This window comes from Triturus cristatus, chromosome 3_2 (assembly GCF_964204655.1).
Source record: "Triturus cristatus chromosome 3_2, aTriCri1.1, whole genome shotgun sequence".
Lineage (NCBI taxonomy): Eukaryota > Metazoa > Chordata > Amphibia > Caudata > Salamandridae > Triturus > Triturus cristatus.
In genome coordinates, this window is record NC_140584.1 from 165,298,232 (window position 1) to 165,311,808 (window position 13,577).

A 13,577-nucleotide genomic window follows, 5' to 3' on the forward strand; every position below is an offset into this window, starting at 1 on the left:
ACTGCTTCTTCGTAGGCGTCCCTGACGTGGGGGCAATGCGGACCCCCGCAGTATGGCCGCGTAGGGAAAGACTTGGAGCCGGTCATGTCGTCGACTGCGGAGCGACCTGGTAGAGATCCGGAGGGGCTTCAACTCTGAAGAGGCGCCCGGTGCCGGTTGGGGACCTGATGAGGGCTCCCGCGCCAAACGGCACTGCTGAGCGGGAGAGCTCCCGGTGACTGCCCTGATCGTCTGGGCCCCGGGCTTTTGCAGCCGTCTACGTGCCGGGGCCGCTGGAGCGGAAAGTGTGGTGCCGGGGTGACTGCGGCCTGATTCGGAGCCCTAAGGGAGCAGAGGTAGGGCAGGGACCTGGCGCTTGGCCTCGCCGGCGCGGTTGGGACTGGCACGCATCCAAGAGCGGAGCTACAGGAAGGGGCGGGCCGGCCCAGAGCCGAGGATACCGGCATAAGCGCTCGGCGCGAGACCCCGGCTGTGGGGCCCGCGGTCGAGAGGCGGGGCAAGTGGCCTCTCTGGTGTGGATGCAACGCATGGAGCGGACCTGCAGAGGCAAATTGAAACACTGACATGCAGGCTGGGCTTTTGCAGGAGCTGACGGAGAGGCCTGCTAGGGAGAGCTATCCTGCAGCTTGAATGTAGTCTTGGAAATGAGGCCTGGTGACGGGTCTAAAGGTGGAAAAGAGTGCCGTGGCCCACTGGGCGCTCGATCGATGAGGTGTTTGAGCCCCAAAAGCAGCATTGGGAAGAGCACGTAATTAAGGCCAGAATTGGTGAGTCCTCGGATCGCTAATCTACACACGGTGAGCCACATGGTGATTATTGAATACGTGGTGTGGGCGGAGAGTGCTGATTGGGATAGACTAAGGGGACATACAGCCTGGCCCAGAGGTGGTGGATTTTGGCAACGGAGGGCGTCTGACGCTGGGGGTGTTCGGCCCTGGTGCCCCCTGACACCTTAGACTTGGATATAGAGGACGGCCAACGCCTTCAGTGGGGCCCCGGTGCAGCCAGCCACTATACAGCACTATTGACTTAGGAGGGGGGGCGAAGGAATTCCTGCAACCCCCCCCCCACCGGAGCAAAGCCGGGCTTTGAGGTGGGAGCTGCTTCCGGGGCACGAGAAGGGTACTGAATTTGGAATACACTATTAAAGGGGGGCATTGGTTGCTCCAACCTCGCTGAAGGTAGTGAGACAGAGCGGAGAAGCCTCTGGCGGAAAGCAGAAGACGACTGTCACGCCATACTGGGTTGTATAGTGTGCAGAAGCCCAATCAGCCACGACACTCCGGGCTCTGGGGCCGCGACACTCGAACAAAGACTCCGGACAAAATTCGCACCAACGTAAGCACCCACAGCAACGACATACGATCGCCTTGTTGAAATTGGTCTGTGTTTCACCTAGTGGGGTCTCCAGTGCCGTGCTGCCATGGCGACAGGAGGAAAGGGGTCGAAGACAAACGCCCAAAAGCAGCTGGCCAAATTTGCGTGGTCTAAAATGGAGGATAAGGGCGATTCGCAGCAGTCAGAGAAGGGAGGTGGGGCGGCTGGCCCTAAACAAGGACCGGAACCGACTCTGCATGATGTCATGGCAGCTATTAACAGAGTGCGTGCTTCTGTGGATTCGGTCACGGTGGAGGTCTCTCTCATCCGGGCGGATTTCCAGAAGATGGACGAGAAGGTCAAGGAGCTTAAGGTGGTCACCGGCGCCCTGCAGACTGACACGTCAAAGCTTCAGACGCAGATGCTAGACATGCAGAAGAAGTAAGAGAGAATGGCACAACAGCTTGATAACTATGATAACTTGATAACTATGATGGCCGGGCCCGTCGCAACAATATCTGCATCTTCCGGAACGAATAGAGGGGCCGGCGGCAGACCTGTATGTAGAAGACCTCATCACGAAGCACCTACAGCCCAAGAACCTGTCCAGCTACTTCTCCATTGAAAGAGCCCACAGAGTCCCAGGGGGCAGGACGAAATCGGGAGCGCCCCCGAGGCCCCTTATTGCTTGTGTGTTCAACTACCGTGATCAGGACATTATCCTGCAAACAGCGAGGTCCAGCCCCCGCTGAAAATAGATAACTACGAAGTGGCCTTCTTTCCTGACTTCACGGCCAAGGTCCAAGCCCAACGTCGCAGCTTTCAGGCGGCGAAGAAGGAATTACGGGACCGAGAGGTGAAATATGCGATGCTTTTTCCTGCGAGACTGCGGGTGGAGTCGGAGGGAAAATCGTGGTTTTTTGATTCACCGGATGCAGTCTGGGACTGGATGGAAGGATGGAGTACGGTGGGCAGTCAGAGGAGGGAACGTCTGGACTGGACTAGTCAACGCAGGGGTCTCCGCATAGACGCTGATAGGAGTGATGCTGCATTGAACGATGGTCCGCAGAGGGGGGGGGCAGACGTGAGGACCCCTGGCGTCAGCAATTGAGAGCCGGAGCCCAACTGAAAAGTGCAAGTAGGGGGGGACAGGGTGGGGGTTGATAAACCTATCAGTTACGAGACTGACAAAGAAGGGGACCTGATGCAAGGTTTGAATTGATGGGATAGAAGACGTGATTTGAATAAGTCTGGACTATATATGTAGTGGATGGCCAAAATATAAGTTAATTGTGATGTGAACGGGCGGGGATGGGAGTTGTTCACCCCGTGCATTTCTAGCATTTCAGGGGGGAGAGAGGCACTCTGCCATGTTTGGGAATGGGTAGTTTTGAATCCACGGGCAGGGGGGCAGGGGGGCAGGGAGGGGGGTGGCTGTTGTAGGGTGGGGAGTTGGGGGGGTTTGAAAGGGTATCATTCCAGGGGTCGGGGGTGGGGGGGATGCGGGGTTCAGGGTGCCTGGAGTTTGGGGAGTGTGCTTTTTTGATTGTATTATTGGTCAGCAAAGGGACAAGGTGTTTCGAAAGCATAGAGTAGCCATGGTGCAAATTGGACGGCAAATGTTAGGTGGGCAGGTTCAAACTTCCCCCTACCTGGTGATGATCCGAATATGAGACACTGATGGGATACATAACAATGGGTAGAGATAGAGACCGAACCTTCTCTATACTGTCTTGGAACGTCAATGGTGTGGGTGATAAGATTAAACGGGTGATAGTGCAACAGTACTTAAGAGACATTCACCTGATGTGGTCTTGTTGCAAGAGACGCACCTGGTAGGTCAGAAAACCAAGGCCCTCACTAGGTGGGGGTATAAACTTCTAATACATGCAGACTACACCATGGGCTCGAGGGGAACAGCCATTTTAGTGAAGAAAACCACGCCCCTTATTGTTCATAAAACATGGGCGGATACAGGAGGGCGCTTCGTGGGGGCAGAGGCCCAATGGGATGGACAGGCCATCAACATACCCTCTGTATATCTACCACCCGCTCTGGGCAAGCCGGCATTGGAGGATCTGGGGAAGCGGTTGACAAGACTCAGGAAGGGCACACTTATTATGGGGGGAGATTACAATATGACCTTAGATGATACTGTAGATCGCCACCCACCGAAATCCAGGGAGAAATCCAATGACCTAATGGCTGACTTTGCAAGAGCACTGGGTTTGACGGATGTGGGTCGCGCGATTCACCCGACTGATCAACTATTCACATATTTCTCTGGTGTCCACCGCAGTTTGTCACGTATTGACTACTTCCTCCCATATCTGCCCTCGATAGGTAATTTTGCCCAGTATAAAGTTCTACCCAGGGGCATCTCGGACCATTCCCCGGTCTGGATGGAATATATGCACTGGGAACGGAAACCGCGCTCCACCATTGTCCTCAATCCATGGCTCCTACACGTACCGGACATCAGAGATGCACTCCGCGCACAAACGGAGAACTATTTTACCGAATATGTGGGTTCTGTCGGCTCCGCACAAACAGTCTGGGAGACTTACAAAGTGGTTCTTAAGGGGCAAGCTCTGTCACTAAAGTCGGGTTACATCACCAAGAAGTGTGAACTCCTGGCCCAGGTTGAGTCAGACCTCCTCGAACTGGAGCGGGAGCATGCACAAGATCCCTCACCGGATACCACTCATAGACTCCTGCTGAAGCAAGACGAATACAGGATAAAAACCAGGGAACAAGTGGAGGCCAAATACGGTGCCCTCCAGTGTCGCCTCTATGAGCTCGGGGATAGGGCCGGCAAGACATTGGCGTGGCTGGAAAGACGCGAGCAGGGGAGTAGATGGGTACACAAACTGACAACACCGAGGGGGGAGGTAGTGATTCATCCACAGGACATAGCGGAGAAGTTCGCTGACTATTTTGAGACGGTGTACTCCCCCTCCACATGCTACACGGCGGAGGACTCCCGTCAGCTCCTCCTTGATAGCCAGGTGCCGAGCCTCTCGGATGTGGAACGGGAGACCCTGGAGGCCGACCTCTCAAACGACGAAATTAGCAGGGCCTTAGGGCAGATTAAGTCCGGAAAGGCGATGGGGCCTAACGGCATTCCGACAGAGTTTTTGAAAGCCACGGCTTCCCTGACTGTGCCACACTTGAGAGCCATGTATGAAGAAAGTCTAGAAAGGGGTGGGTTACCAGTACATCAGCGGCTAGCCACCATCGTAGTTATTCATAAACACGGTAAGCCAGCAGATGACTGTGGCTCGTGTAGGCCAATTTCGCTGATTAACATAGAGACAAAGGTGTTGGCAAAAGTCCTGGTGAACAGACTGGGGACAGTTATTACATCTCTGGTTCACCCACACCAATCTGGCTTTATACCTGGTAGAAATACGGCGTCTCCATAACGTGATGACAGGTAGGAGTTATATTGAAGAAGATGCGGCGGTGCTGTCCCTCGACGCCTCCATGGCATTTGACTCTATTGAGTGGCCATATTTGTTCGAGGGCCTGGGAAGGGTGGGACTGGGCCCTAAATTCATAGCCTGGGTGAGACTCCTGTATACCGGGGTGTTGGGACAGGTGAGGGTGAATGGTTTTACATCTAGGACGTTCAAGCTACGGAGAGGTACTATACAGGGGTGCCCACTCTCCCCGCTGCTATTCTCCCTCATGCTGGAGCCTCTCGCAGACTGGGTTCGTAGAGACGTGGCGATACGTGGGATGCGCTGGACAGATGAAGTTGAAGATAGAATATCCCTCTATGCGGACGATATACTTCTATACCTAGCATCCCCGTTCAAATCGATCAGAGTAGTGCTAGACATATTTACGAATTTTGGTAAATACTCGGGATAGGCGATGAATTGGCGCAAGTCTGTCTTGTTTATGTTGAGAGATGAAGTTCCCCGCCTTCCGGTAGAATGTGCTATAGCAATCGCGATGGAGGGGTTTCGCTATTTGGGGATATTTGTCACTTCAGATCCGGCATGTTTTTACAGCTCCAATCTGGCCCCCCCCCCCTTGGCTCGGCTACGAGCAGACGTGAAGCACTGGAGGTCTCTGCCTTTAACATTGGTGGGGAGGGCGGCACCCTTTAAGATGCTAGCCCTTCCTCATTTTCTCTACATATTACAAAATTGCCCTCACAAGGTCCCAGACTCATATTTTAAAGCAGTTGAAGGGGAGATTCGCACGCTGTTGTGGGATGGACGGGCCCCCAGAATCGCTTTGCGGAAATTGACGAAGGGTTGGTACGACGGGGGCATAGCACTTCCTGACCTACAACGTTACTACTGGGCGGCGCAGTTAGTGACCATCAATCACTGGATTTATCACCCCCCAGACGATCCAGCATATGCCCTTGATCGATGCCAGACAGACCGCTCGGGATATCTGGGGGCCCTTTATGCAACTGATAGGAAAAACAGGAGGAAGTTCTTCGGCACTACCCAGCACACACTGCATATTTGGCATCTAGTTACTTCCCGGTTGGGGTGGAGGGGTGTCCTCTCGCAAGCTACACCATTATGGGTTACTCAGAAGCTGGGCACGCTGTGCTATCAGCTCGGGTTTGATAAATGGGACCTCATTGATTGGGATATCAACGGTGAGGGACCTGGTTAAGAAGGGGGCAATACTTACCTTTGGTGAGCTCCAGAATCAATATCATCTGGCACAAGGTGAAATATACAGATATCTACAGATAAGACATGCGATCCAGACAGCGTTTCTTTCTCTCAAAGATATACCGGAATTGTCACCACTGGAAGATCGATTGCTAGACGGGCCCCTCAGTTTGAAGGCAATATCTCTAACTTACAAGACGTTGAGTAATAATCTACCGGACACCTTTTCGAAGCTCAGGGAGAGGTGGCAAGATGACATTGGTCCCTTAGATGATGAGGAATGGCAGGCGGCACTTTTGTCCCCTAGGGAGGCGGCTATCACACAAAGATTTACGCTGATCCAACTTAGTATACTCCACCGATCATACATTACAGGGAAAGTTTTGGCGAGAATTGGAACTAGACCTGACGACTGCTATATAAAGGGGTGTGGTGGGCAGGCCACATTTTATCACACCTTATGGACCTGTCCTCAGATACGTACCCTTTGGGAGGGGGCTTCAGATCACATGCGCAAAGCTTTTGGGAAGGCCATAGAATTAACACCACAATTGGGACTGTTGAACATATGGGAGGAGACGATCTCACGGAAGCTGAACAGCAGTTTACCACACTGGGCTTCACGCTGGTTAAACGAGAACTGGCTAGAGGGTGGGGAGGTGCAGGCCCACCCCTGGTCACCACCTGGACCAAAGAAATGGGCAGATGCATGTTGGCAGAAACTGAGGTGTTCAAGGCTCTGGGATGTCCCAAGAAATGGGAGAGGAAGTGGTCACTTTGGAATAAGCATCGGGGGGTTTATGTGTGTCACCTGTGGTTGAAATGGAAATGCATAGACAGGCGGGTTCTGTAGGACGTGTTTAATATGCATAAGGGAACCAATGTCCGTGCGATTATTATGTTGAGAAGCTTGAACTTGTCGTCCAATCATGTATGTATGGCTAAGAATGAAACCAATAAACAAAGTTTAAAAAAAAAACACTATCATATTTAAGAGGATGATGTGAATATGAGGAACGAAAGATAGGATTAAATAAAAAGTCTCATAGAGAGTGTATGAATTAATTTTATTTGTATAAATGTGAACCTACCCTTTGTGAAATATACTGATTTCCTTAGATCTATATACGCTGTAGTAGTAGTAATATTTGTATTGTAGATACCTCAAATTATTTCAATTAAGTTGAGGATTATCTGCAAACAATACTATATCCTGATGAAGGCCATTAAATAACAGTTGATATTGTGAAGAACAAAGAACGAATATTAGAGAAGGATGCATTAACATTGGTTGTGGATAGATGTTTGGACGTTCTAATACAGACACGCAATTCAAAATTTACCATTCTCTTGCCCAAGATGTTAATGTTTAGAACTTGAATATGTTTCTGTTTGGTTACCTTTTCTAAAACATTATTAAAGGTCTACTTAGGGTACTTTATAAATCATAGGAGATAGGTATTCATTTTGTCTAATATGTTAATGTGCCTAGATACCTAATATGTTTTGAAAGGCTGGCTCTTTTGTGTAAGAAATGTTTGAGAGAATATTTACAGAAAAAAAACTTTTTTGTTGACCTTCTCTTTACCTGATTCTTACAGGGGATGACAAGGCTACAATTCCTGTGACTGACACAGAGTTTAACCAGGCTGTGAATCCCCAAAGTTTCTGTACGGGTGTCTCATTGCATCATCCTGCGCTTGTCCAAAACACAGGACCTTTGATTGACATGTCCGACATCCGACCTGGGACCAGTAAGTACCAAAACTTCACAAAAACGTGCTAGCCAATACACATATCCTGAGCACAAAGCAGTGTGTGGCTCTGTCCTCACAAATAGCAGTGGTATTTCTTATGTGCCAAATAGGGCACTCACAGTTGTCCTTGCAATGCTTGCTGAGTGCAACTCTTTATGCACCACTCCTGCGATGGCTGAAGAGTATGTCTAGCCTTAAATTTCAAGAATATCTCTGCCTCAATGTTGTAACTCTGCAGTTCAGTCTACTTGATACTGTGTGAATTTCTGTCTTTGAGGCATCCAGGGGCCAGATTATATGCTGTGCGCAGAAGGCACCTGGGTGTTTTTCTTGGACACAGGAGTTGGACGTCCTTTCCCAAAACCCTGAGGGTTTATTTTTGTCTAATGCCCTTTGCATGCTAATCTCTGTGCTAGGATTCCTGGTGAATGCCTACATCCAAGTATCCCTTTGTGAAAATATCTGTACCAGGACAACTGGATTTATATATTTCTGACCTAGGACCATGGGCTTATGTAGGTGTCCTCCATCTATTGCAAATTAACCTTAGGTGTATCTCAATCCTTTGATTTCTATTTAAACGCTACTGATATTCTCATGTTTTACATCTAGCTCTGGAAAACTTGGGGTCTCTATCATAGTAGCCCTAGCGTTATGTCTGCCTAGGGCCACAGAGTTTACTCCTAACCAAGGTCATCCCAAGTATCATTCGCCCTAGTGATTCCTGGACAACCCCAGTGCACATGAAACCTCCTAATTCTCTTTTCTCCAGATCCGGTTTCCCGTAAGAGTGTGAAATCAGCGCACAGCACTAGGAACCGATACTCTAGCCAATGGACACTCACCAAATGTCAAGCTTCCACTCCAGCACGGACTCTGACATCGGACTGGCGGACAGTAGGGTCACAACATGGCATTACTGCTGCAGAAAGCGACAGCTACAGTGCCAGCTTATCTCAGGACACAGGTAAAGAGATGAGGTCTGCTAAGATCACGTGCTCTGAGGGTATGTACTTTTGCAAGTCAAATGCTGATTAAACATATAGACCTCTCCATGGGCTGCATTATTGATATGGCGCATGTTTAAGTCTGTGCGTGCATTGGTGCTGTACCATAGCAAATGCACTGTTCTCAGTGCAGGCATGGACCTGCATCTGCTGTTGAATCAACACGTTAGTGAAAGACAGACCTGCTACCTGAAACCACCACTCTGCCTTTCACTGAGCAGACAGAAATCTGGTCTTTGTTTCAAAGTGGGGGGCTGAGATCTCCCTGCAGGCAAGTAAAGTGAGAGACCGCACCCACCTGCAGGGTTCTCCAGAGGTTACCTGAGAGTCCCTTTCCCCCTTTAAGGGGTACCATCAAAGGTTGCACTAATTGTGCACCACTTCTAAGTGGCATACATTTAGTTTACCTCCTGATAACCTCTTTGCCTCTGTGCCCACATCTGTAATATGAACTGAACAAAACAAAGAGAGTGCCAATGCTGCACTGAAATTACAAAGAAAGTTTTTAAGCAAGAACTGAATTAAACACGTCCATTGCTACCATTTTTTGGGTTGATTTTAATCAAAAATATTTTTGCAAATTTTCTTATTATTTTGCACGGTTATATAGAAGTGATTAAAGCGTTTCAACAATCAAAAATTCAAAAAACCACAGATTTTTACAAGTATATACATTACATTAACACATATAAATGACGTCACCACTAGCGTACCACAATCACTCAACGAACAACAACACTCAAAACACCACAAATATGTACAAAAGAATATTCAATCAACATTACAAAACTAACAATTTACAGTTGTATGTACAAAATACATAAGGCCATCAACAACTAGCATTTGCAGTACTTCTAAACATTTATTTTTAATTGTTTAGACAGATGATTGCCCAAAGGGCGAAGACAGGTCAAAAAGGGGGTCTACGCGTTTCGAATCCCTTCACCGGGGACTCTCTTCAGGACCAATACTTTCTAAAGCACATTTCTAAAACACATCTGTAATATAGCAGTAGTGCAGAGGCAAAGGTGTAGCCCCATGCAGATGAGTGCATACCCCCTTGAAATTGCACAGTGAAGATCTGTATTATGGAAGAGGCTGCACAAGCATTTAAGGCCCCTCCTGTAATGCCAAATTGTCCTGTGTTTGCAAAAAGTGGGCACAAATGCCCCATGCACCCTTTATATAACACAGCCGCAGGTGACCTAAGAGTCATTGGCCTGTATTTGTATGCCTGCTTTGTGAGAATTGTACTCAGTGTGTAAGCAATAAGTATGTGTGGGATAACTCTGTAGCCAATATAGGTGTATAATGCTCTGTGTACACATTTTGTGAATTTATTAATCTTAAGGCCTCTATAGGGGTACTGAGGCAATCTTAGTACACAGGTTTTAATCTATATCTACATAGGTTACAATGGGTTGTAGTGCTACATAAGGTTGTTCCTGTATCTGTGGTGTTCTTGCCTGTGCACCATTCTCTCCATGCATTAAAAACCCAACTTAATAAATAAGTGATGCTGGCCTTTTACATGACAGGCCTTCCAGTCATGGCAGGCGTTTGACAGCCTTTTCTTGCATCTGGTCATGTGTACACCCTCTCACTGTGCTTTCAGACAAAGGGCGCAACAGCATGGTGTCCACAGAGAGTGCATCATCGACATACGAGGAGTTGGCACGGGCCTACGAGCATGCCAAGTTAGAAGAGCAACTTCAACATGCAAAGTTCGAGATTACGGAATGCTTCATCTCAGACAGTTCATCGGACCAGATGACAACTGGCACCAATGAGAATGCTGATAGCATCACCTCCACCAGCACCCCGTCAGAGCCTGGCATCTGCCGCTTCACGGCCTCGCCCCCCAAACCCCAGGAGAGCGACCGCTGCAAGAACGTGGCTGTGCCAATCCCTCATCGAGCCAACAAGAGTAAGTGTACATCAGGTGGGTTGGGTCGGACTGAACTTTTCAAACTTAACCCCTCTTTGTACCTCTATTGAGCTATTGGGTCTGTTAAAGATGGAAACTTGGTACAATGTGTACCCGTATATTGTACCCAGACCAGTCATTAGATTACTCTCCTTTTAACGGGACTCTTTTTCATTCCAAACATAACAAAACAGTGGAAGATTGTATTGTATTGCAACATTAATATGGCACTTGCTACCCCTATGTTGGTCATAGAAGCTCTTCCCTACATGGCAAGAGTAGGAAGCTGGATTTTTATGTGGTGTACCAAAATTAGGTACACTATGTAGAAAGTCCAGACGACCCTTGTTGTCTTACAGGGCTTAAATTAATAATCCCAAATGCTCTCTTTCGTGGTAGTGTGGGCAAGCAGTTCAGGCTTATTAGAGGGTAATGTTAAGCATTTGTTGTACACACAGAGTCAATAAATGAGACACACACTCAAGATAAAGTCAAGACCAATTTAGAAAAATAAAATAGATGTTTGAGGCATGCTTTGCTTACTCCTGCCATCTAGTGTTGGATCGGGATGTTTGCAAGTTGTTTTTCATCGAAGAAGTCCTTCGAGTCACAAGGGAAGGTGACTCCTCCTCTTGGTAATAGTGAGCATGGGTATCGACTCCATTTGTAGATTGTTTTCTTTCCGCCATCGGGTTCGGACATTCTCAGATTCGAGACAGTTTTTGGGATCCTTTCAGTGCGTAATTCACACTACCCTTGTCAGTATTGTTTTTTAACACGTTTCCATCCCTATGGTATCGAAATTCAGAAGAGCCTCACTCATCTGGTCAGAACACTCCAATTGCGGCCTTTGGGCCTCGCCCGTCTGGGCTACCTCCATCAATGATACTCTGCTGATGTAATGGACTCCATTTCAATTCTACTCCTGGTGCCTTTCCAGGTACTCACGGACCGACCTTCACTAGGTCTGCAATCTGTGCTTATCCCCTGAGCACAAAAAAGAAGATTTTGAGACCTGTTGGTTGTTTTCATCCAAAAAGAACTTGCGGGACTGTTGGGCACGATGCAGAGACGTGACCTCAAACACACGCCCAATATCTAAAGATAAACAAGATATCGAACCAGAAGAGGTAGATCTCGAAGCTTCAACTGCCAAAGAGGAAGGGGCATTTTCGGTTCAAGATTCTGACTCCGACTTGGAGATTAATTTGGAATCCCATGATTTTCCGCTGGGTCAAGGTGCTGTGAGTACTCATCCCCCACCTGCCCACACCGCAACCTTCAGTTCCTATAAAGCAAAAGGCTTCCGGGCCGCCACTGCCATTTGGGCATGGTAAGCACCGAGAATCAGCTTCAGCTGGCCCGCCCTCCGGCTTGGCACTGAAAGCAAATACGATGCCTTCCGGCTCCACACCGAGCCGAGATAACACCTCTTCGGCTTCCACTCCTCCAGTTTTTAAAGTGACACCAGGCTTGGTTCCGAAATCTTCGGCACCGAAACATAAATTGGCTCCTGCAACACTCCCACACCCAATTTTAGACACCATGCAGGAAAAACAGATCCATATGCACCAATAGACTGGTTGCATTATCCCAAAGACTGTGACAGTGCCATCTACTACTGAACCTCTCTCCAGCAGGACATTGATCTCTCAATACCTATGAAAAAGAAGAAAAGGACAAAGCTACCATTCCTCTGCACCCTGTCCCTCCTTCTCCATCTCATATACCACCACTTCTATTGCCTCTACCTCCTGCACCTCGTTCAGCACACAATCCTTTAAACATTACGCCCCTGGATGCTCCACTCAGACACCAAGGTACAGCTGCAGGAGAGGATGACAGTTATGGAGCACTACCAGATCCCGGGCAGGTACTTGCAGATCCAGACCTATATCCTGCCAAACTCTTGCCTCCTGATGATACTTCGTCATATCATGAGCTTTACACAAAGAATCAATGGAAGATTTTTCACTTGAGACACTGTGAACCACACAGAGGACGTCTCAATCTCTTCTAATGTTGAAAGGCATGATGCGCCATGCAGATTATATTTTTAAGGACCATGAAGATGCTTGCATCATTCCACCTAGGGTAAATGAAAATTATAAGGCTACACCATCAGACTCCGTTTTTATTCAAGGCCAGCTTCCACCAGACTCCCTAGTTGTCTCAAATGCCCTAAAAGGGCAAATTCACAAACTATTGCAGATGCACCACCTCCTGATAAGACACCCAAACTTATCAATGCGTCAGGCACAATAGTTGCTGCACAATCTGCCAATCATTGGTGAATTGCAAATAGGCAAGGGCTGTTGGCCAGGTATGACAGAGCTCACTCTGATGAGACGGAGGAACTCCTCCAATATCTCCCAGAGGAGCATAAAAATAAGGGGCAAGAATTATTTCAGGAAGGAAAATTAATTTCCAACTCCTCCATTAGTTGCGCACTGGACTCTGCTGATACCGCCGCAAGAGGCATCAATACAAGTGTCCTCCTACAGAGACATGCCTGGCTGCATATCTCTGGATTTAAGCGAGAAGTCCAGCAAACTTTATTAAATGTCCCTTTTGATAAGGAGCATCTCTTTGGGCCACAAGTAGATGAGGCCTTAGAGAAAATGAAAAAAAAAATACTGAAGTTGCCAAATCTATGGGAGCGCTTCAAACACCTACTCTGAGAGGCTCCTTTTATTGCTCCTCTTATAGAGCAGGTTCCAAAACCACTTCATACAGGTCACAAACTCCATTCTCTCCATCTAGAGGATATTTCAGAGGCAAATACACGGGTGACAAATCTAAAGGTTGGACAAAGGTACACCAATCCGCAATGCCCCATTCGGCATTAAAAAGTGACTCACTTATTATTCCCCCCCCCCCATCAGCCTATATCTGTCGGGGCTTGATTGCAGCTGTTTCTTCC

General features: G+C 48.3%; 1 protein-coding gene across 4 annotated transcripts in view; it reads left to right on the top strand.

Moving 5' to 3' along the window:
- Positions 1 to 13,577, top strand: part of DSCAML1 (DS cell adhesion molecule like 1) — a 504,760-nt gene that overhangs the window by 480,997 nt on the left and 10,186 nt on the right. For 2 of the 4 annotated variants that reach the window (XM_085647435.1, XM_085647436.1), the window contains exons 30-32: positions 7,565 to 7,717; positions 8,493 to 8,687; positions 10,343 to 10,654. In XM_085647435.1, coding sequence (XP_085503561.1) covers positions 7,565 to 7,717; positions 8,493 to 8,687; positions 10,343 to 10,654 — 660 coding nt within the window. Of the gene's footprint in view, positions 1 to 7,564; positions 7,718 to 8,492; positions 8,688 to 10,342; positions 10,670 to 13,577 lie in introns of all 4 variants that reach the window. The other 2 variants (XM_085647434.1, XM_085647433.1) reach the window with 1 other exon arrangement.